Source organism: Piliocolobus tephrosceles, chromosome 8 (genome assembly GCF_002776525.5).
Source record: "Piliocolobus tephrosceles isolate RC106 chromosome 8, ASM277652v3, whole genome shotgun sequence".
NCBI classification, from domain to species: Eukaryota; Metazoa; Chordata; class Mammalia; order Primates; family Cercopithecidae; genus Piliocolobus; species Piliocolobus tephrosceles.
Genome location: NC_045441.1, coordinates 129897792 through 129919772, shown reverse-complemented (window position 1 = coordinate 129919772; position 21981 = coordinate 129897792). Strand labels below are relative to the sequence as shown.

The 21981-nt window shown below is 37.9% G+C and overlaps 1 protein-coding gene across 4 annotated transcripts in view; it reads left to right on the top strand.

Moving 5' to 3' along the window:
- BRAF (B-Raf proto-oncogene, serine/threonine kinase) overlaps nt 1-21981 on the top strand; it is a 197072-nt gene that overhangs the window by 163325 nt on the left and 11766 nt on the right. For 3 of the 4 annotated variants that reach the window (XM_023184915.2, XM_023184914.2, XM_031936078.1), the window contains 4 exons: nt 4215-4261; nt 5052-5170; nt 8873-9004; nt 17582-17716. In XM_023184915.2, the coding sequence (XP_023040683.1) occupies nt 4215-4261; nt 5052-5170; nt 8873-9004; nt 17582-17716 (433 nt within the window). Of the gene's footprint in view, nt 1-4214; nt 4262-5051; nt 5171-8872; nt 9005-10847; nt 10930-17581; nt 17717-21981 lie in introns of all 4 variants that reach the window. The other variant, XR_002724973.1, reaches the window with a different exon arrangement.

The window sequence follows — 21981 nt, the reverse complement described above, 5'->3', positions numbered from 1 at the left end:
TCTCATTAATCTTACTTTCCAGGGTTGTAATAAGGGAGCAGAGGGCATCAAAGTATAAGGAAGACCGTAATTTGACACTGTCACCACTGTCACACCTACCAGTCCAGGTGGTCACCCAAGGAGAGACTCATCTTGCCTAAAATCTGATGAACCTTTGTAAAATTGTGCAGTATTAGATGAAAGAGGGCTGACATGCAAATGTCTAATAGGTCAGTTCTGTGTTTTACCAATAGTTTAAAATACTTGAAAATAGCAGCAGACTTAAGTGAGAGGCACTGGTGGCTTTTACAAATAAGCTAAGCTGATAAATTAGCCAAATGGCATAGCAATATTATCAGTAGGCCTTTTCATGATAATCTCTCGTGGTTTTCTAAAGGATAAGATCAAGAGATGTAACATGAATGACAGGATTTGACTGGGTTCATACTGGATGAATGATCATACCTGAAGACAGCAAACTAGAATGAGATTCCTATCCTCAGTCCTCTCTTGAATATAATTACATATTTAGAAGTAACTTATGTGAGGAATTATTAGCATGCTGATCTTTAAAAATCTCCCCTTTTTCAGTTCTCACGTAAGACTCTTGAAACAAGAAAATAAAAATAACCTGTGTTTTATTAAAGAAAAATGAAGCAGCCAAGAAAAAACTGATTTTTTTAGTGAAAGCTAAAGTTATAGTCTGAAATTATAGACCATGTCTACAAAATTAAAAATCCTAAGGCCGGACATGGTGGCTCAAGCCTGTAATCCCAGCACTTTGGGAGGCTGATGCAGGCAGATCACGAGGTCAAGAGATCAAGCCCATCCTAGCCAACATGGTGAAACTCCATCGCTACTAAAAATACTAAAATTAACTGGGCATGGTGGCGAGCGCCTGTAGTCCCAGCTAAAGTATAAGATGAGGAAAATGTTTTATAGGAGCAATTCAAGAATAATTATTCTAGGATTGTAATTGAATATAATTCTTTTTGTGCCCTTTTTTTATTATTATTCTATTGTCATAAATTTTGACCCATTCGCAGGAAGCATGTAATTGAACATATTTTAATTGGACTCAGTAGCATGACTTTGGCTGCCGTAACAATCACAATAATGTCTGATATAATGTTGTATGCCCACCATGAGGGAGATGAAGACGAGGATCTCACCATAGTTTGTGTTGGTTAGATCCGATCTGAAGTATTGCTTTTAATTTGGGACACCACTTTATGCTCTGTAAGAATGTGGAAAAGCTGAATCTTGGATAAGAGCTTGAAGCAGTGTGAGAAGAAATTTTACCAGATGATTTTGTAGCTCTAAGATTAAATGGTTCTGTAGCTGGACACTTTTTCTTCAAGGAATGAGACTGTTAAGAGAAACCTATCAAGAGAATGTGTTGTTCCTTTGGCTGATAGCATATTTGTTCTTTCCTAGTAGTTTTGTAAACCTGTAATGCTCTCCTTAACATCTTACCAAGGAGCCGGACGTGGTGGCTCAAGCCTGTAATCCCAGCACTTTGGGAGGCCGAGACAGGCAGATCACAAGGTCAGGAGATCGAGACTATCTAACATGGTGAAACCCCGTCTCTACTAAAAAATACAAAAAACTAGCCGGGCGAGGTGGCGGGCGCCTGTAGTCCCAGCTACTGGGGAGGCTGAGGCAGGAGAATGGCGTGAACCCGGGAGGCAGAGCTTGCAGTGAGCTGAGTTCCGGCCACTGCACTCCAGCCAGGGTGACAGAGCGAGACTCTGTCTAAAAAAAAAAAAAAAATCTTACCCAGGAAAGAGGGAGGTCCAATCTAATTATCTTCATTAAGGGATTGACTTCTGTGTCATCTATGGCAAAGCTGATATATTCTTGTTCCCTTCCTTACCCCACAAACGGTTATGTGAGATTTTTATTTTCTGTGTGTGTGTGGGCATTTTCCATTGAACTGGGTGGTGCTTAGGAAATTATGTTTTAGTGTCCACCTATTTAGAATTATCTGGGGTAGTGATTACTGTGAAACATTATCTTATGTAGGGATTGGGTTGTCTCATCCCGTTTCTCTAGCTGGAGAATTAGACTCCCTTTTCCTTCCAGCCTTTCATTCTACAGACCTGGACTTCTACTCTTTTTACTGCTTTTGTTACAGAAGGATTACAGAAAGAGAATTATTCAATGAGATAAAAATTAAGAAAGCAGTTTGTAAGTTATAAAAGATTACACAGGTATAAAGTGGTGTTATTTCAGGTTGTATTTTTATGCAACTTGGCCTATAACAGGTTTATGCTATACAACTTCTCTGCTGGTTATATCACTAGTTCCCCAATTACATTTGTATCTTGTTAATTATCCAGTACTTTCATGGTCAGAAAATTTCTCTCCTCACTCTCCCCAATTACATTTCTATCTACTTTATTCTTGCTATATTCCTTCGCATCAAATTTGTTGAAAGGATTCACACCATCCCATGGAGAACACCTTTATCTTCCCCTCTTTTAACTTCAGCATGCCTCTCTGTTTTCATATGGTTGAAGCCCATTTGTTTTTGTTTTTAAGTCTTGCAGGAAAAAGAACCTCCTTTCAAAGACCAGCACCTTTGCTGTATACTAGATCCCAGGTCTCTCTGAGTGCAGGACCTAGCTGAGTGCAGGACCAACACCATCATCTTTTATCCCCCTTTCTTTCTAATGGAGATAAGATCTCACCATCTTAAAGCTTTGATTGAGGTCCATTTATTTCCACCAGTTTTTAACTTTGTATGTCACTGCAGAATTTTGTAAGCAGTGAGACCTATAACTGACATCACATTTTCTTTCAATGAAAGAGTGACAATGTGATATAGAATACTGAGCCTAAAGTCATGACAAGATAATTTTCAATTGTAGCAAATGCTATGAAGAACATAAACTGTAATATGAAATAGTAATTGGAGAAGGGATTACTTTAGATAAATAGTAATTTGAAATGAAAATTTTATCTAGAAAATACTTTTAAAATTTTGATGTTGGGAAGAATGAGGAAGTTTAAATGAAGATGAGAAAGCATAAATAATTGTGGTTATTTGCAAATCTTCCATTTTTAACAGTGTTCATTGCATGATTTTGATTATACCATTTGGATTTTAAATTCTCATTTTAAGGTAAAACTCTAATGATCATTGTCAGATTCCAGAAGTATCATATATCTATTCTCTCCAGTATTCAATTAAGAAAAATAACCTTGACTAGCACATTATATGCATCTTGTTGTAGTTGATTCAATAGACATGTATTGAATACTTACCACACATACCAGGCACTGTTCTAGGCACTGGGTATACAAAGAAATAAACAAGACACAGCCCTTCTGAGACAGGAGGATTGCTTGAGCCCAGGAGGTGGAGATTGCAGTGAGCCAAGGTCATGCCACTACACTCCAGCCTGGTGATACAGCAAGACTTTGTCTCCAAAAGAAAAAACAAAAAACAACGCTGCCTTTTACTTCAATGAATGTAGCTAAAGCAGTTTTTAGGGGTAACATAGATAATTTTAAAGTTATCATTGACTCTAAAACAGACTCACTATGGCCATTTTAGAGAAAGTTTGCTCCTCACTAGTTTTAAGAAGATTAAGAGTATATGACAACTACCTTTAAAAATAGTTTTAATTACCAAACTGCATGTTCTAGTTCTAGTAGTTTACATTCCAAATAGAAGTGAACATAGGCACATTGAAAAAACACGTGAATCAAGCCATTATTGTGATAATTACTGTATAAGTTGAACAGTGAAAGATCGCTTTCAGTTGGGTTAGTCATGGGAAAGCTTCACTCAGGAGTTAGAATTTGTATTCAGTTTTAAAGGATGGATATGAATAGGTGGAAAATAGAACGAAAGCTAACTTGGAGGGTTGGGTGTAGGAGGGGAGCATTGAACACAGTGGTGGAATTAAATATCAAGGTATATTTAAGGGACATGGGTAAATAGGCTTGACTGGAGTGAAAGGTTTGTATTGGTAACTAGTAAAAGATAAAGCAAAGTCTTCTAATAGAAAACAAGATTTCGACTGTACCATTATAGTGATATGTTTCCATAACCTTCAATTCATTTACAGTCTATTTTGATGTTCTGTAAAGGGTTTATCACAATGTACAATTTTCAATTGTATCATGATTCTAAATAAGTCTTTACACCCCTAAGTATGTTCTATAGATTTTGAGGCCAGAGTCCTTTAGCCCTACTCAGGTTAAAATGATGTTTTGTTTTTCAGTTACTTACACGCCAAGTCAATCATCCACAGAGACCTCAAGAGTAATAGTATCCTTCCTGAAATTTGTCTGCGAAGTTTGAAAACATCCTGACTTTTTCTTCTGCATTTTGTCTTCACATTATGTAAAAACAGTTTTCATGCTAAGTTCGATATACTGTAAAGAGAATTAACAAAAAATTATGCATGCGTGTATAGGAGAGCAGGATACCACAGCCTGCTTTTGGTTTCTCGACAACTGAACTTTACAAGAAAATCTGTCAGAAGTCTTTACAATAGTAGGATTTTTTTATTGCTTGCTTACATTTTATCAGCACTATAAAACTGATAGTTTTGTAACTTTTAGTCCCTTTCAGACCTCTGACTTTGCTCAGTGGTAGTTGAGATATCACTGAAGGCTCTAAATTATATAACAACGAGGTGAGAAAAACATAGTATTTCTTCTTCCCCAAGTGCAGACTAAGATACTGTCTGCAGCATCTTCATTCCAATGAAGAGCCTGTACAGCTTGCCCAGGAGTGCCAAGAGAATATCTGGTCCTACATTGCTAAAATCTAATGGGAAAGTTTCAGGTTCTCCGGTAAACTTAGGAAAGCATCTCACCTCATCCTAGCACATTTCAAGCCCCCAAAATCTTAAAAGCAGGTTGTATAAGCTAAATAGAACTAATCTTTGTTTTAGACATACTTATTGACTTTAAGAGGAAAATTGAAGTACTGTGTTTTAAAGAATATTATATTACAGAATTACAGAAATTAGATCTCTTACCTAAAATCTTCATAATGCTTGCTCTGATAGGAAAATGAGATCTACTGTTTTCCTTTACTTACTACACCTCAGATATATTTCTTCATGAAGACCTCACAGTAAAAATAGGTGATTTTGGTCTAGCTACAGTGAAATCTCGATGGAGTGGGTCCCATCAGTTTGAACAGTTGTCTGGATCCATTTTGTGGATGGTAAGAATTGAGGCTATTTTTCCACTGATTAAATTTTTGGCCCTGAGATGCTGCTGAGTTACTAGAAAGTCATTGAAGGTTTCAACTATAGTATTTTCATAGTCCCCAGTATTCACAAAAATCAATGTTCTTATTTTTCATGTAAATAGATTTTTTAACTTTTTTCTTTTACCCTTAAAAAGAGTATTTTGAAACCAGTTTCAGTGTATCTCAAACAAAAATATATGTCTTATAAACAGTGTTTTATATTTTATTCAAAATTGTTTAAAGTATTTTGTGTTCAAAATGTTCTGTGTATCCTGTTGAAAAAAAAACAGGTATGCAATTTAAGGCAGGTGTGATCTACAGCCATTATTATGGTTTTGCTAAGAAAACTACTCCTTTTAACAGAGAAGCTGTTTCACAATCTTATTTAAGCCTAATTTGGAAAGTTACTTCCTTTAGACTAGAAAGAGTCTCATAATTATGGGGCAGCTGGAAGAGGAAAGACAAAAAAAAAGAGAGGTAGATTAACAGCCTTGTGCTGTCTTGCATAGCTCTTTCTTTCTTCCTGTTTTTTGCTTTGTGAAAAAGAAGAAAGAGAAGTTCTAAAAGAAGGGAACTAAAACTTCTGTGCAGTTGCAGCAAGCTGTGGAAAGCTCAGTCATATGAATCATTCCCTAAAACAGCATTCTTAAAAGGGTCCCTCACAGCGTTTTAGAGGGCCCACAAGATCTTCCCTTTGTGAGACAAGATTTTCTTTATATCATTCAACCAAAACACATCGCAACAGATTGAGTGCAAAAGCAAATATGAGAATCCAGCTGGCTTCTGTTAAGTCAGACATTGAAGAGAATCACAGGCCAGGCATGGTGGCTCAAGCCCATAGTTCCAGCTATTTGGGAGGCTGGGGCAGGAGGATCATTTGATCCCAGGAGTTGACTGACCTTCTCAACAAAGTGAGACCCCATCTCAAAACCATAAAAGGAGGATAATTGTACTACTATTCTTACTAACTTTGTTTTTGATAATAGTTACTTTTCATTTAAAATGAATGATCTGTGTTAACATCTGCTGGTTATTATTTTAACAGTTAAATGAATTAATAGTTTAATTTCTCCATTAAATTTTAATGATAAATATCCACAGATACAATCCACATAAAGAAAAGTGCTTTAGCGTCCTCAATAATTTTTAAGAGTGAAAAAGAGTCCTGAGACCAAAAGGTTTGAAAACCACAGCTCTAAGCTGAATACAGGCTTTCCCAAAAGTCTTAGTGTAATTCTAAGCTTTAAATAACTTAATCTGCACTAAGACTTTCGGGCACCCTGCTGGAAACAGAAAAGTTGTAAAGGCTTTCAAAGCAGCAAACTGTATGTAGCAGTCTCCAAAAAGGGAAGTCCAAGGTAGGACTCCCAAGTTTGTCCAAATAAACCTAGAGTTAAATTGAGCTATGATTTCTTATGACAATAAATAGAATTAGGGCAAGTGGCAAGGTAGAAGAGTATTCTAGTACCCTAACCTCCTCTAAGTCTCTTGATCTGAAATGTTGAGTTGGACTAGTAGATTTCCAATGCCCCTTCTGTTTCTAAGATTCAGTGATTGGAGTTAGCTAGATTTTTTTCATTATTTAACATGTTTAACTGTTTTAATTTATAATTATAAGTGATAGAAAAATTAATAACTATAATCTGATGCCAGGCACCTTTATTAAGGCATACACACCTTGTGAAAACAATGGCATTGTATCCTAAAAGGATGAGGGAAAACAGATTTTAAGTGCTGACATTGCAAAACCTAAAACTATAAACAATAGTCACGTGCTTCTAAAGTATGTTAATTTTTAACTTTGTGGGAGAGTTAGGCTCAATCAGGTCTCCAGTTTTGTCCTTACTTTTTCAAAAACCTTTGTTAATACAGTTTGTAGATTATTATACATAAAGTTTTATATTTTCTTACAGTTAATTTTTTGTTGATACCTGTATTCTTCCATGCTGAGTTTTAAGACAAGAGAATAATAGCCAACAGCACCCTTCATTGTTAAACCCATCCTGGGTTGGTACTGCCCTCAGAAACAAATATGGAATATTCATATCATAGGAGAGAAGAATTTGGTTATAACTAAGGCTGTGTGGTCCTCTGAATTGTATACAGTGTTCTTCTCAACTTTGTTTTATTTATATCTTAGGAGAGAAAGAAACCTTTGTGAGAGTTTTTACAAATTAAATCGCTAAATTGAAGATTCGTCATGCATTTCTTAAAATAGGTGACATGCAACTTTTCATCAAACTATCTGCCACCAACAGTGTGAGATAAAACTAAATTAAAAGAAAAAAGCAGTTCATCTGATTTCTACTTCATCTCTCACAAAAATTGGTTCAGGCTTTGAAAATTATACCTTTGCCATACCAGCCTCTCAGTATTCTGGCTTGCTCATTACATCACAGTTATATGTGGTTTATTTTGTACTGTATTACTAAAAGCAACTGTGAACAAAATGTATGACAAAGCGAAGTAGATCAACTTTCTCCTTCACTTCCATCCTCTCGTGCTCTTCAGGACATCCCACAGATCTTCCATCAGTGGTTCTCAACTTTGGTTGGACGTTAGAATCATCTGGGGAGCTTTAAAGACTAATTAATGTTTGGGTCCCACCCCCAGACTCTGATATGTTCTGTGATTGGACTGGAGTGTAGTCTGGACGTTGAGGGGTTTAAGGCTCCACGGGTCATTGTCATTTGCAGCTGTTGCCGAGTGCCATTATTGCCTCTCCTTGTGAGATGCCTGCATTACCCAGACCAATAACCAGGAATTTTGTCCCAGGTCTTTCAGCCATTTTTGCAGAGTTAGGACCACTTTTGCTGTCAAATTGACATTGTCATAAACTTTTCATTAATATACTGCCATTTCGATTCCTTCCGAATGAAACAATACAGAAGACACAAGGTGAAAGAATAACTCTTTTAAGCTCATATTTAACCAACTGTTTATTGTATTTCATGTAAATAAGAAACCTAATTGTGCAATACAATGACTAAAATGTGTAAAACTGTAGCAAATAGGATTGTTTCATTGCCCAAGAAGCAGCAGCCAAAAGATTCTTTATACCATCTTTTACTAAATCTACCCGCTGTCTTGCTTTTGTTAATAAAGCATCCATGGCATGTTTATAACGTATGCTGATTCCATAGTTTGAAAGGGGATTTGAGTTTATCAGTCTTGAAATTCTACCATTATTTTCTAAGGTGTCCTCAGATGAGAAAAGTTGTTTGTACCAATGGGAAAACTTAAATTCTAGGACAGTTACTACAGTAGTTATGCTGCTCCTAAGCATCTTATAACCACAAATCTAGTATTTTTTTGCTGAATCAGGAATGGGAAGTGGGAACTGATTCTAATAGGGTAAATCATGGGAAGAATTCAAATGGCAGTGATGGTATTTTGTGCAGAAAGAGATTGCCTGAATAATTACTAAATTATAAAACCTTAGTAATGCAATAACAAAATCTCTGCTAGTACTGTCTCTTTCTGAGTTTATAGAGCAGAGGTTTTTTTCTTCATCTGAATTTTATTTCTTTGACTATTAAGAGAATTGATTACATATTAGACAGATGTTTTAACGGTAAAAGCATTACCCTAGGAATTATAATAGCTTGTTTTTCAGTCTTTGGTCAGTTGAAGTGAAGAATTAACTAGAATGTTTTTCTTTGTATGTTCTAACAGGCACCAGAAGTCATCAGAATGCAAGATAAAAATCCATACAGCTTTCAGTCGGATGTTTATGCATTTGGGATTGTTCTGTATGAATTGATGACTGGACAGTTACCTTATTCAAACATCAATAACAGGGACCAGGTAAATATTTACCACCTCTTGGTGTTTATTTTACCATCTGTATACAAGGCTCCAGGTAGTTGTAGAAAATAAGTGTTAACTTCTGGGTAAGCATGAAGGATAGAATTCTTGATTTTTGTTACCAGTTTTAGAAATCGTTTGTATACTTTTGGCAGTAATAGCAACACGTAAGTCCTTTCCTTAGAATATCAGTCATAAATGTTACAGTGGAATAAAATTCCTGATTTTCTGACTAGAAACTACAGATACAACAATGGATATTTCTTGACCATAGCACAGTTAGAAGAATGAGCTCTGCTACTGTAGCATCTGGGCATTATACTATTCACTGTATCACAGTTGTGCTGTCAGAACAGGCACACAGCAGTGAGCTTCTTTATATTAAATTCTTTTAGAATTACTAAGATTTCTTGAAATCTTTAATTTTTAAAACTAGGTAAATGGAAGGAATCACGCTTTGATTTTTCTATAATGAGAATTCTAGTAGGAGGGTAATTTTTTACTTCTTTCCTTCCTCAGCTCCTGTTCCCTGTCCCTTACCTTCCAGAAGGTACTAATATAGCCTCATGGAGCTCTTAGCCTTTTCTCTCTCTGCCTCAGTAAGCTCGCTTAGACTTTTAAAATTGGCCAAGAAAAGTGAATTGTCTTTACTAAAATTACCTTGAATAACTACATTTTAAAAGGTTTGTGAAGGTGTGTGGAGAGAGATTACAACAGTTACCCTGTTAGTATATTAAAAACACTAGTTGACCACATAAACTCTAATTAAAGAATATTTAGACTTTATGCTGTGATTTGCCTCAGAATCACCTGGGAATTTTGTTTAAAAATGGGGATACTGGTGCAGATTCTAATTAAATGGGGAGGAGCCAATCACCTGCATTTTTTTCTGTTTCCCAGGTGATTCCAATACAGACCAAAGTTGAGAATCACCAGTCTAAATAATTTTTTAAATAAGAGTGCAAGCTTTTTAGGTATTTCATCATAACTTTCCAACCTAATGAGATGGTAGTTCTTGTATATAAATGTTACTGCTTCATTTAAATGATTTGGTCTGTTTTGTCAAGAGCTCAACTCTCTCTTTTTGGTGCTAACTCTGAGTAGCTTTCTCACGTCACCTATTGTGATATCGGAGAAATAATCTCTTAAGTTACCATGTACTTTGTGTGTGTACTTATTGAATCACCATATGCCCCTTACACAACAGTGGTCTTGACTATGTTTGATGGTTTTTAAAAATGGCTACATTTCTACCCAGTTCATTATAAAACTAAATTTTAGTTGGTGTTGGCCTTTCTAACTACTTCATAGCTTTAGAATGTTGAGTCTTAGTTTTGAGTGTGAAACAACATGACTTTGGATCTGATGTTTTAAGCCTGCATTAAACTTAGATTCGGGATGGACTGAAATTTCAGCTAAAGAACATAATTGAAACATTGTTCTTACTATACTTTTGATAGATCTATATCACTGAAATGATTGATTTGACAGTGGCAGTCGGGGTAGCAAAATGGTCTCTAATTTACAAGCTTCATGTCCTCTGCCGTTTATAGTCTTATTAATTCGATCATAGAGCATAACGTCCTGTACCATGTTCACTTTTCCTGTACATAATATTTTTCTGGAGGAATTATGGATTTTTATTTTAGTTTCAGTTGATTTATCATATAGACTACAAATTAATAAAAATTTATGAACCTAAGATCTGGATGAAATTCATTTGTCAGTGAATACGTTTATCTTAATACAGTAATAAAATTATAATATAGAAACAAGTATTATCTCCAAAATACAGATAAAAGCATCCCAGAGTTCTGCACTCATCCACTTCTTGGCATTTTAGGTGCTTTGTCCTCCATGGGAGTATAATAAATGATGTGGCAAGGGCTTACTCTCCATGAGAGGAATGTGTGACCAACAGAAGGGTAAGGCCTTTACTAGTTAATTCTTTCTAATAGTATAGTTAGAACCTTCTGGAATTTGCTAGTCTGAAACCAAGTTAAGTATTTAATGGAGAAGGAGGAGGTAACAGAATGATGTCCTCTTACAACTACCCCCATTCTGCTTCATTACCCTCTAGTCTACTTTTGTCAAATAGTACTTTCTATGAAACTCCACATTTTGAAGAGTTAACTCTGGCCATCCTCAATGAAGTTGTCCTAGGTACTGTTCCATTCATCCTTTGATTTTTCTTTTGCTGTCTGTAATACTTGGATCTCCATGGCTCTCAGATTAGACCTCTGTTTAAGAATCCGGGAATATTCTTTACTATGCAGTGTGAATACCATTCCCCTAGACTCTCATGCCCATAGTCTGAGGTGGCATATTTTGCCTGTAAATTCAGAGCACAGCTGGTAAAGCAGTGTGATGTAATGGCAGGTCTTGGACTCAGGTAGGTAGACTGATCTACCTACCTCTCTGGGTATCTTTTTTTTCCTTTTTTCTTTCTTTCTTTCTTTTTTTTTCCCCCAAGACGGAGTCTCGCTCTGTTGCCCAGGCTGGAATGCAGTGGCCTGATCTCGGCTCACTGCAACCTCTGCCTCCTGGGTTCAGTGATTCTTCTGTCTCATCCTCTCGAGTAGCTGGGATTACAGGCGTGCACCACTATGCCCAACTAATTTTTTCGTATTTTTGGTAGAGACGGAGGTTTCACCATGCTGGTCAGGCTGGTCTCGAACTCCTGACCTGATTATCCGCCCGCGTTGGCCTCCCAAAGTGCTGGGATTACAGGCGTGAGCCACTGCACCTGGCCTTTTTTCTTTTTTCAGTTACCCCCAAAATAAGGGAATTTGGCTAAAGAATTTCTTCCAGCTTCAAAAATCAGATTCTTTTCTAAAATAGGTATCTTAGCTCTTTGCAAAGTAGTATGCCTTTTTACCTTTATTCACCCTTGTACTAAAAGTCTGGGATATCACTTTGTCATCCCCCAACTCTTCTTTATCATTCCAACATTCTTCTCTCTAATCACCCTGTTCTTCCCTCCTTCAGTGCACTTTCTCTTGTAAGTTGGGATTAATAATGTGTTCACTTAAGCTAGGTATATTGACTATACCTTTATGGCTTTCTTTTCTTGGAGCAGAAGTGCTGTGTCTTCTTAGAAGAATAGATAGCATATATCTGTTATTTCAAGTGTATTCCAGTTATAATTGCTGCATAACAAACCACCCAGAATGTAGTGGCTTAAAATATGAATCTGTAGGTTGAGCTGTTCTCAGTGAGGAAAGTTCTTACCAGTTTCACACCGTATTGACTAGAGTAGATTTACTGGGTGTTAAAAGGATCTACTCGAAAGTGGCTCATTCACGTATCTGGCAGGTTGTTGCTAGCTAGAAGCTAGAAGCTCAGTTATTCTCCACATGAGCCTTTCCTTGTGGACCTCTTCGCAGGTCTTTGAGGACCTCTTCATTGGTCTTTCTCACAGCATGGTGGCTAGGTTCTAAGCACAAGATCTGGAGAAACAGGAACTAAGTACTAGTCTCTTATCAACAGGCAAATTATTTTAATAGAAAATGTTTTCAATACCAACTATATACAAAGCACTGTGGAAGATAGAAGGATTCAAAATGAATAAAACAAAACACAGGCTCTGCTCTCAATGGCATGCGCAGTTCTGTTGAGGCCGTGCTGGGGGTGATACTGAAAATGAGCAGACATGAACTCCAGTAATACCATGGAGTGAATGACAGGGTTGAGACACCAGGAGTACTGAGTGTGGATTGAAAGTATGAAGAATCAGTCCCAGAATTTCAAGCCAAAGTATTGGTTTCGTTGTGTATGTGCCACATGAATCTTCTGTCCATGAATAACATCCAGGAAAAACTTTCCCTTTTTTCTTCTTTCTGTTCCTTCATCAGTCAGCCTCTGCACCCCACCCCAGCAGATACTGAAAGCTGCCTGCTTTGTGCTCTGCACTAACTAAATTCTGTGGGATGTATCAAAACATGAGAGTTGTCTTTGATTTTTTTCTTCTCACATTCCTCCTGAAAGACTCTTGAAAAACTATGTATCTCCTTGTATATTTTTTAAGTTGGCATCTAAAAGTTTTTATCTTAAGTTTAAATAATTGCAAAGAATGTAATTTCCAGTATATTCTATTAACATTTTAAAATAAGACTACTCCATCCTGGCTAACACGGTGAAACCCCGTCTCTACTAAAAAAAAATACAAAAAAACTAGCCGGGCGAGGTGGCGGGCGCCTGTAGTCCCAGCTACTCCGGAGGCTGAGGCAGGAGAATGGCATAAACCCGGGAGGCAGAGCTTGCAGTGAGCTGAGATCCGGCCACTGCACTCCAGTCCGGGCGACAGAGCGAGACTCCGCCTCAAAAAAAAAAAAAAAAAAAAAAAATTAAAATAAGACTACTATCTTAGATATATATATACATATATATATATCCCTATTTTTGAAATATATGCATCAGAATCTAAAAACCATACTGATTTTATGCCTATTAAAAATACTGAAGCTCTTCATTAATTTCTGGAAGTTTTACATGGTTCCTTTTTTCTCTTCAAACTATTTGTATTATTTCTCACAGAAGTTCATCCTAATGTAACATCTGTATGTTTTAAAGCCTTTTATTGATTACCTAAGTTACATCTCTGCAATAAAAATATGTATATAAGTTTAAATTTAGAATTTTACAAAATTGTGACTTCAAGATCTGATTAGTAATTTTTTTAATTCTGAATTACGTTTTTGTTGCAAGTAATATATAACTGATGAAAGTAGCATTTAGGTTTTGATATATGGAAACATAGAAGGTAAAATTATATTGGAAATATGAATCTTAATGACATGGGGCTTTTCTTTTCCCTTCAATTAATGTATGTATCTGTGGATAAATACAGCTTTTTTGCTAGGACACTAGATACTAAGACTTAGTATTGATTCTTTCCATATTTCATTTTTAAAGAGGTAAATACTGAGAAATTTTATCTAAATTATAAGAAGATGACAAAGGCAGGAGTTTTGTTGTAACCACATGCAGAGTTGAGTGGTCCCCAAGACCAGCTTCAGGTTTGTTAAAAGGACTCACTGAAAACTCACTGAAAGCTGCTCAAGACTCACTGACAACTGTTAAATTCACAGTTACAGTTTATTACAATGAAAGAATACAGATTAAAATTAACAAGGGAAGAGACCCATAGGACAGAATTCAGGAGCGTTCTTGTTGGAGCTTCCTGCCACCCTCTCCCAATGGAGTTGTGGACAGATCTTCCAGTAGCAATGTATGACAACACACATGGATTGTTGCCAACCAGGGAAGCTCACCTGAGCCTTGGAGTCTAGAGTTTTTATTGGGGTTCAGTCACATAGATATGATTAATCACCTGGGGGCTGACCTTAGTTTCCAGCTTAGTTTCAAGCTGATGCCACATGACCCAGAGCCCTCTATAAATCACATTGTTAGCATAGACTATCTGGCATGGCCGGCCCATGGCCCCCAAATAAACAGACACTCTTATCAGGCAGGACATTTCAAGGGCTTAGTGATTACCTCCCAGGAGCCAGGAGCAAAGGCTAGCTCTCTCTTTGAGCAGGGTTAATTCTTTACCACATACTATATCACTCAATCATTTGAGCTCATTCCTACAATGTACCAAAATGTACTTAGTAACTTGTCATTAAAAATGTTTTAAAAGCTCAGCTGACATTTCAATTAATATTTTTGAAAGTAAAGAGTTGAAAACCAACAGACTTGTTTCCCATTCATTGGAGCCCAGTTCGACACCAGTATTTAGAAATGTCTCTTTGTTGCCCCAGAGGTTTTTACACCCTGGGACAATGTATACTATAGTTAGGTTACACATGCGTAAAAGGTGTGCCTTTTGTAAAGTGATAGAAGGGCAGTTATAACAGGAAAATGAGAAAGGAAGATAAGTGTTACACTTCCACTTGAGTGGTTCTCTGGCAAATCACTTTTTTCAAAGGGGATGTCAGTAAGTTGATAGTTGTAGAAATTAATTCCCTTAAAACGACCGTGTTGGCTGGGCGTGGTGGCTCACTCCTGTAACCCCAGCACTTTGGGAGGCTGAGGCAGGTGGATCACATAAGGTCTAGAGTTCAAGACTAGCCTGGCCAAGATGGTGAAACCCCATCTCTACTAAAAAAATACAAACATTAGCTGGGCATGGTGGTGTGCACCTATAATCCAGCTCCTGGGGAGGCTGAGGCAGGAGAATCTCTTGAACCCAGGAGGGGGAGGTTGCAGTGAGCTGAGATCATACCACTGCACTCCAGCCTGGGCAACAGAGCAAGACTCTGTCTCAAATTTAAAAAAAACCCACCATGTCCTTCCTGTAACCCCAGGGATACTTGACCCTAATTTAAAGTCTACGGACATATGACATGGCTAATCAACTAGCAAAAAGTTATCACTCACTTAATGAATAGTTAACTTAAACATTGAAAACCTCTTGTGTCCACAAGGTTATGTTAAATACTGGAGGTAGTGGTGTTATAGATATTTTTTGAGGTTTTTTTTTTTTTTTTTTTTTTTTTTTTTTTTTTTGAGACAGTCTCGCTCTGTTGCCCAGGCTGGAGTGCAGTGGCACAATCTCGGCTCACTGCAACCTCTGCCTTTTGGGTTCAAGCAGTTCCTGGCCTCAGTCTCCCACGTAGCTGGGACTACAGGCACACGCTGCCATGCCCAGCTAATTTTTGTATTTTTAGTCGAGACAAGGTTACATCATCTTGGCCAGGCTGGTCTTGAACTCCTAGACCTCATGATCCACCGTCCTCGGCCTCCCAAAGTGCTGGGATTACAGGTGTGAGCCACCAAGCCTGGCTTCTTTAAGAATTTTTTAAAAATACATATGTATGAGTCACAATCTCTCTGCCGGAGCACCTATAGTCTCATTGGAGAACTTAGATAAGAAACATATCACAAAAAGATTAATAACCACACAAGGCAGTAAATAAATGATCATCATAGCTAGTGGTGGGAAGGAGGACCATTATTACTTCTAGGTGTGTAAAGAAAGGTATGATAAGCATGGTTACCTTTCAGTTAGGCCTTGATTCATCTGGATTTCAGGTAGCTGGCGAAGGGGTGAGGGAGGGCATTACAAGCACAGTAGGAGCACCGGCAATAGGCGGCAGAGCGAGACTCCGTCTCAAAAAAAACAAAAGTTAAAAGTGGCGTCGTGTTGGGATAGTCTTCTCTACAAATCCTCTGTTACTTACTTAACTATATTATCTCAGGCAAGTTACTTAATTTATTTGAGCTTTGGATTCCTTATCTGTAAAACGGGGTCAACACCACCCTTGTAGAATTCTTTTTTGAGTATAAATTAGATGATATCTAGAATCCAAGTGTCCCAAAGTTTTTTGGCCTTTCGGGGCTACCTTTTCCATTGATAGCCAGGTAAGAATACCTGAATTGCTGTCCATAATATATGACTATAAGCACTCCAGATCCTTTCTCTCAACTTTGAAGACCCCTGTTTGAAGTGCTTTACATTCTCCTGGCTGTTGCTTATCACCTGTTGCTCCAAGGTATTATTCCAGGTGACCCCCGGTATTCTAAGACTGCTGTCTTCCATTAAAATGATGATGTTATGATGGTGTAGCTTCAGTAGGGGGCATTGTAAAAGAAAACTGTACTCCCCTCAATTCAGTATCTCTTTCCAAGGTTCATCCTTTAGCCTCTACTATATAGAGACCACATTGCAATCAAAGCTTTACTAATGCCTGGCAGTTAAACAAGGGTCATTACAGCACCAAACAGGAAATAATACAATGTATCAAGCTTGGCCATTTTTAAATTCATCAGCTCTGCAGCTCTCCCCTGTAGCGGAGATCTCTTACGGGCTTTCAATCCACTTTACCCTCTACTCTCCACCTGTTGCACCTATTCCCTCTAAGACCAAAAGCCCTTCTCTCAGGCTGTCCTCCCTGAGTCCCAAGACTCCTAATGTCTATCCCTGCCTGCCCTCAAAAGAGGCAAAATATTAGGAAATTAAGAAATTAGAAAAAATTGTAAATCTCCGAATCCAGAGAAGACAAGCCTTTTTATTTCATTAAACAGATTTTAGCTCCTGCTGGCTTCCCCTTCTCTCCTCTGGGGGAGGCTCTGGTTTGTATAACCAAGTGGTCCATTAGCATTTCCACAATAAAAGGGCTTAAGATACAGATGCCAAAAAAACTGCTAAAATGTTGGCCTTTTTGGTTTTCCCTACACATATGTAAAGGACTTACCACAATATCCAACAACAAGATGTGCTGAATAATTTTTTTTCTTTTTTAAAGTAAAGAAGAGACACTGTCCGATCTGTTTTAGATGGTTACCCTGTGATTGGGAAAATGGACTAGATAAGGAGAGACCGAAAGCAGGGGAGCAATTAGAGAACCTTTGCCACAGTCCAGGGATCATAAAGATTTGAGCTTGCAGCTCCTCTTGTGGGTTCCCTACAATCTATGATGTAGCATTGGTTTTTTAAAACTTTTTATTGAGGTGTAGTACATACACCATAAGCTGCAAATATACAGCTTATTGTGTTTTCAGTGAATATGAAGTATATTTTTCAACACATCTACAAGGTTGAATTATTTCCCTTTTTTTCTCTCTCTCCAGATAATTTTTATGGTGGGACGAGGATACCTATCTCCAGATCTCAGTAAGGTACGGAGTAACTGTCCAAAAGCCATGAAGAGATTAATGGCAGAGTGCCTCAAAAAGAAAAGAGATGAAAGACCACTCTTTCCCCAAGTAAGAAAAAGCTTCATACTATCCAAAAGAACAGACTAACATTCATAGACATATTTCTGAGTACTTTTTTGGGCACACAGCCTGTATTTCGTGAGTTTGGATTCTATGTGCAGACTCCAGACAAGTAAACATCTTAAGATGGTTTCATGAGGGTTGAGCAGTGGTACACCTAGAAATTTCGGGTCCCAGTACAAAATATTCAGAAAGACTTTGCATTTGTCCATCAGTTCTCAGACTTCTCAGTCTTTGAATTCTTTTACATGTTTAAAAATTATCGAAGACTGCCCCTGCCCCCGCAAATAGCTTTTGTTCATGTAAGTTTTAATTACCTTATTACAAATTAAAACTATGTTTTTAAAAATTTATGAATTAAACATAATAAACCAATATCTTAAATAATATTTAGGAAAAAACAGTTCTATTATCTAAGAGAAAAAAATTAGTAAGGAGTTGTATTGTTTTCCTTTTTTTGCAAATCCCTTTGCAAAAAGAAGATAGCTGGATTCTCAGCTTTTGCACTCATATTGCAATATCTCACATCATGTCATCCATAAAAACTCTACTTAACGCTTGTAAAACAGTGACAGTAAAAAAGGCAAATGATATCTTATTGTTATTACAAAAATAGTTTTGACCTCATGGATCCCCTGGTGGTCCACCGACCACATTTTGTGAACCACTGCTTTATTTCTTCTTGGTGGTAAACAGATTCAAGCTTTCCTTTAATACTAGGTCTTTTTGAGGGGCATTTCTGCCTAGTGCAGAAAAAAGAAAAGGCAATAAGGCAGTTGTCAGCTCAGCCTGCCTTCACCTAATTCTTGATAACTCATTGCTTTTTTTTTTTTTCTTTCCATGTTGGATAAAGCCTTAAGTTAATAAGTCTTAGAAAGAACTGTAACTAAGGCCAGGTGTGGTGACTCATGCCTGTAATCCCAACATTTTTGGAGGCCTAGGCAGGCAGATCACTTGAGGTCAGGAGTTCAAGACCAGCCTGGCCAACATGGCGAAACCCCGTCTCTACTAAAAATACAAAAATTAGCTGGGGATGGTGACAGGAGCCTGTGATCCCAGCCACTCAGGAGGCTAAGACATGAGAGTCGCCTGAACCCAGGAGGTGGAGATTGCAATGAGCTGAGATGATGCTACTGCACTCCAGCCCAGGGTGACAGAATGAGACTGTCTCAAAAAAAAAAAAAAAAAAAATCTAAATACCTCAGCTAGCTTACAGAGTTTAGCTGTAGTAGATATTGTAATATAAATGCAATGTTTTCTGATACTTAGGGAGCTCCTGATAACACTGGATAAATATGCCTTCATGAATCAGTACAGTTTCAAGTGGGAAGTGCTGTTTCCCATAGTAACCCTGCTACCCTAATTACTGGAGTGTTCATTTATGAACTCTTAGGCCTTCGAATGCCCAGTCCTAGCTGGGTAACTCAGAAGTCACTGTTACTGGAATGAGATTCACTCATCCTTTATTTTTAAATCTAAAAAACGTTGTTCTTCTCTAAAGAATGAAAGAAGGTAAAATTGATGGTTTTTAACAAGTCTCTCAGGGTGTTGCCTAAGAGAAGAAAGGGAAAGCTAAGTGGTTCGGTGGGTAGATATAAGTTTCATTTTTCAGGGTTCAAAGTTACTGTTCCTTTGAGGAAGAGTTTTTTTTTTTTTATTTGTTTCTCTAAGTCAGGAAACCTCTGAGTTGAGACTGTCCTGGTGAGAGACCAGTGCTGCTGACCAGCTTCAGCATGACCCTCTCCCATGTTCCCTTTTCACATCATGGTGCTCGGGTTTCTTACTTAGCATGGTTGATTGACATTAATAATGCAAAGTACATCCTTAGGCCTACTTTTAAAATGATATTAAAAGGGGCAAAATGCTTAGCTCATACTTCTGAATATAACATTTCATTAATTACATGGTTTCAAAAACTGAAGTACATATGTGAACTTTTCAGATTATTGGAGGCTGTCCCTTTTAAGTGTTATTTTAAAATTTTTGTTACAGGATATCTTTTCACACCATATTGTTATGTGCCACATAAATTTTAGATGGCTAAAGATCTATATGTTTTAAAAAGTATAAAATATGAAATCATTTTTATAGTTTTGAGGTAGGAAAGCCTTCCTTAATAGACAAAATTCAGAAGGAAAAAATTAGCAGATGTGAGTACGTTAAAAATGTTTAAACTTCTATATAGAAAAATAACATTGAAAGCTAAAGAGAATAATTGTAGCATATATAACAAAAAGTAAATGTTTATAATATACAAAGGACTCCTTCAAATCAATAAGTAAAAAACAATAGAAAATGGGCAAAGGGAATATGAACAGGTGATTCACATAATAAATACAAATGATGAATGAATTTAGGGAAAGGTGTAAAGATGTCCATGGCGGTCAGTAAAATGCAAAGACACACAACAGTGAAATATATTTTAATTTTGCCTCTCAGGTTGGTAATATCCAGCACTGGGAACAATGTTGGGAAGTGAGGAAGAGCATTCTTTCTAAAATTTTAAAGGTTTGGTGGGAGGTACCATTTTGGAAGAACTTGGTAGAATCCATAAATTCAAAGTACTTCTAAAAATCTGTGCTATGTAACCTATTTCATAAGTATTCAGATATATATAAGAATGTTTACTGTAATAAGAAAAAGACATTAAGATTAAGTTAGTTTTGTATTGATGACATAGATATTGGTGAGAGAAAAAGAAAACAAGACAGAAAACAAAATGTAGTATGATACTCATTTTTTTTTTTTTTTAAATAGGCAGAGCCTGTTCTGTTGCCCAGGCTGGAGTGCAGTAATATGATCATAGCCCACTGCAGCCTCAAACTCCTGGGCTCAAGCGATCCTCTCACCTCAGCCTCCTAAGTAGCTGGGACTGCAGGTGCCTATCACCATACCCAGCTAATTTCTAGTGGTGGTGGTGGTGGTGGTGGTGTTTGTAGAGATAGATTCTCACTATGTTGCCCAGGCTGGTCTTGAACTCCTGGGCTCAGGCGATCCTCTGGCCTCAGCCTCCCAAAGTGCTGGGATTACAGGCATGAGCCCCAGTGCCCAGGCTGATAACCACTTTAAAAGGTTGTACAGAGGCCAGGTGCGGTGGCTCACACCTGTAATCCCAGCGCTTCGGGAGGCCAAGGCAGGCAGATCACCTAAGGTTGGGAGTTCGAGACCAGCCTGACCACCATGGAGAAACCCTGACTCTACTAAGAATACAAAATTAGCCGGGCATGGTGGCACATGCCTGTAATCCCAGCTACTCGGGAGGCTGGGGCAGGAAAATCGTTTGAACCCAGGAGGTGGAGGTTGTGGTGAGCCGAGATTGCGCCATTGCACTCCAGCCTGGGCAACGAGAGTGAAATTCTGTCTCAAAAAAAAAAAAAAATGTTGTACAGGTGGGCTCTGTTTTCATATATGTATTTTTATACATAAAAAAAGGTACTGAAGAGGCCAGGCGCAGTGACTCACACCTGTAATCCCAGCACTTTGGGAGGCCAAGGTGGGTGGATCACTTGAGGTCGTCGGGAGTTCGAGACCAGCCTGGGCAACATGGTGAAACCTGTCTCTACTAAAAATACAAAATTAGCCGGGCTTGGTGGCACATGCCTGTGATCCCAGCTACTCAGGAGGCTGAGACAGGAGAATCGCTTAAACCTGGGAGGCAGAGGTTGCAGTGAGCTGAGACTGTGCCACTGCACTCCAGCCTGGACAATAGAGTGAGACTCAGTCTCAAAAAAAAAACGGTACAGAAGAAAGTATAGAGTCTAACAGTGGTTATCCCTGGAGAACAGGATTTGAGAGCCTTATACTCTTAATTCTCTAGTATTTTAATTCTTATTTGCACGTTATACTTGGAATTTAAAATTTTTTGCAACTGCTTACTTCTTTGTCTTATATTAATCATCATAAAGATTACTTTTTTAAAAAAAAAAGTTTAACTTTTAAAAACAATTTTCAGCCAGGTGTGATGGCTGGTGTCTGTAATCCCCGCCCTTTGGGAGGCTGAGGCAGGCAGATCACCTGAGGTCAGGAGTTTGAGACCAGCCTGGCCAACATGGTGAAATGCTGCCTCTACTGAAAATACAAAAATTTAGCTGGGCATGGTGGCAGGCACCTGTAATCCCAGCTACTCGGGAGGCGGAGGCAGGAGAATCGCTTGAACCCAGGAGGCGGAGATTGCAGTGAGCTGAGATTGTGCCACTGCACTCCAGCCTGGGCAACAAGAGTGAGACTCCCTCTCAAAAAAAAAAAAAAAAAAA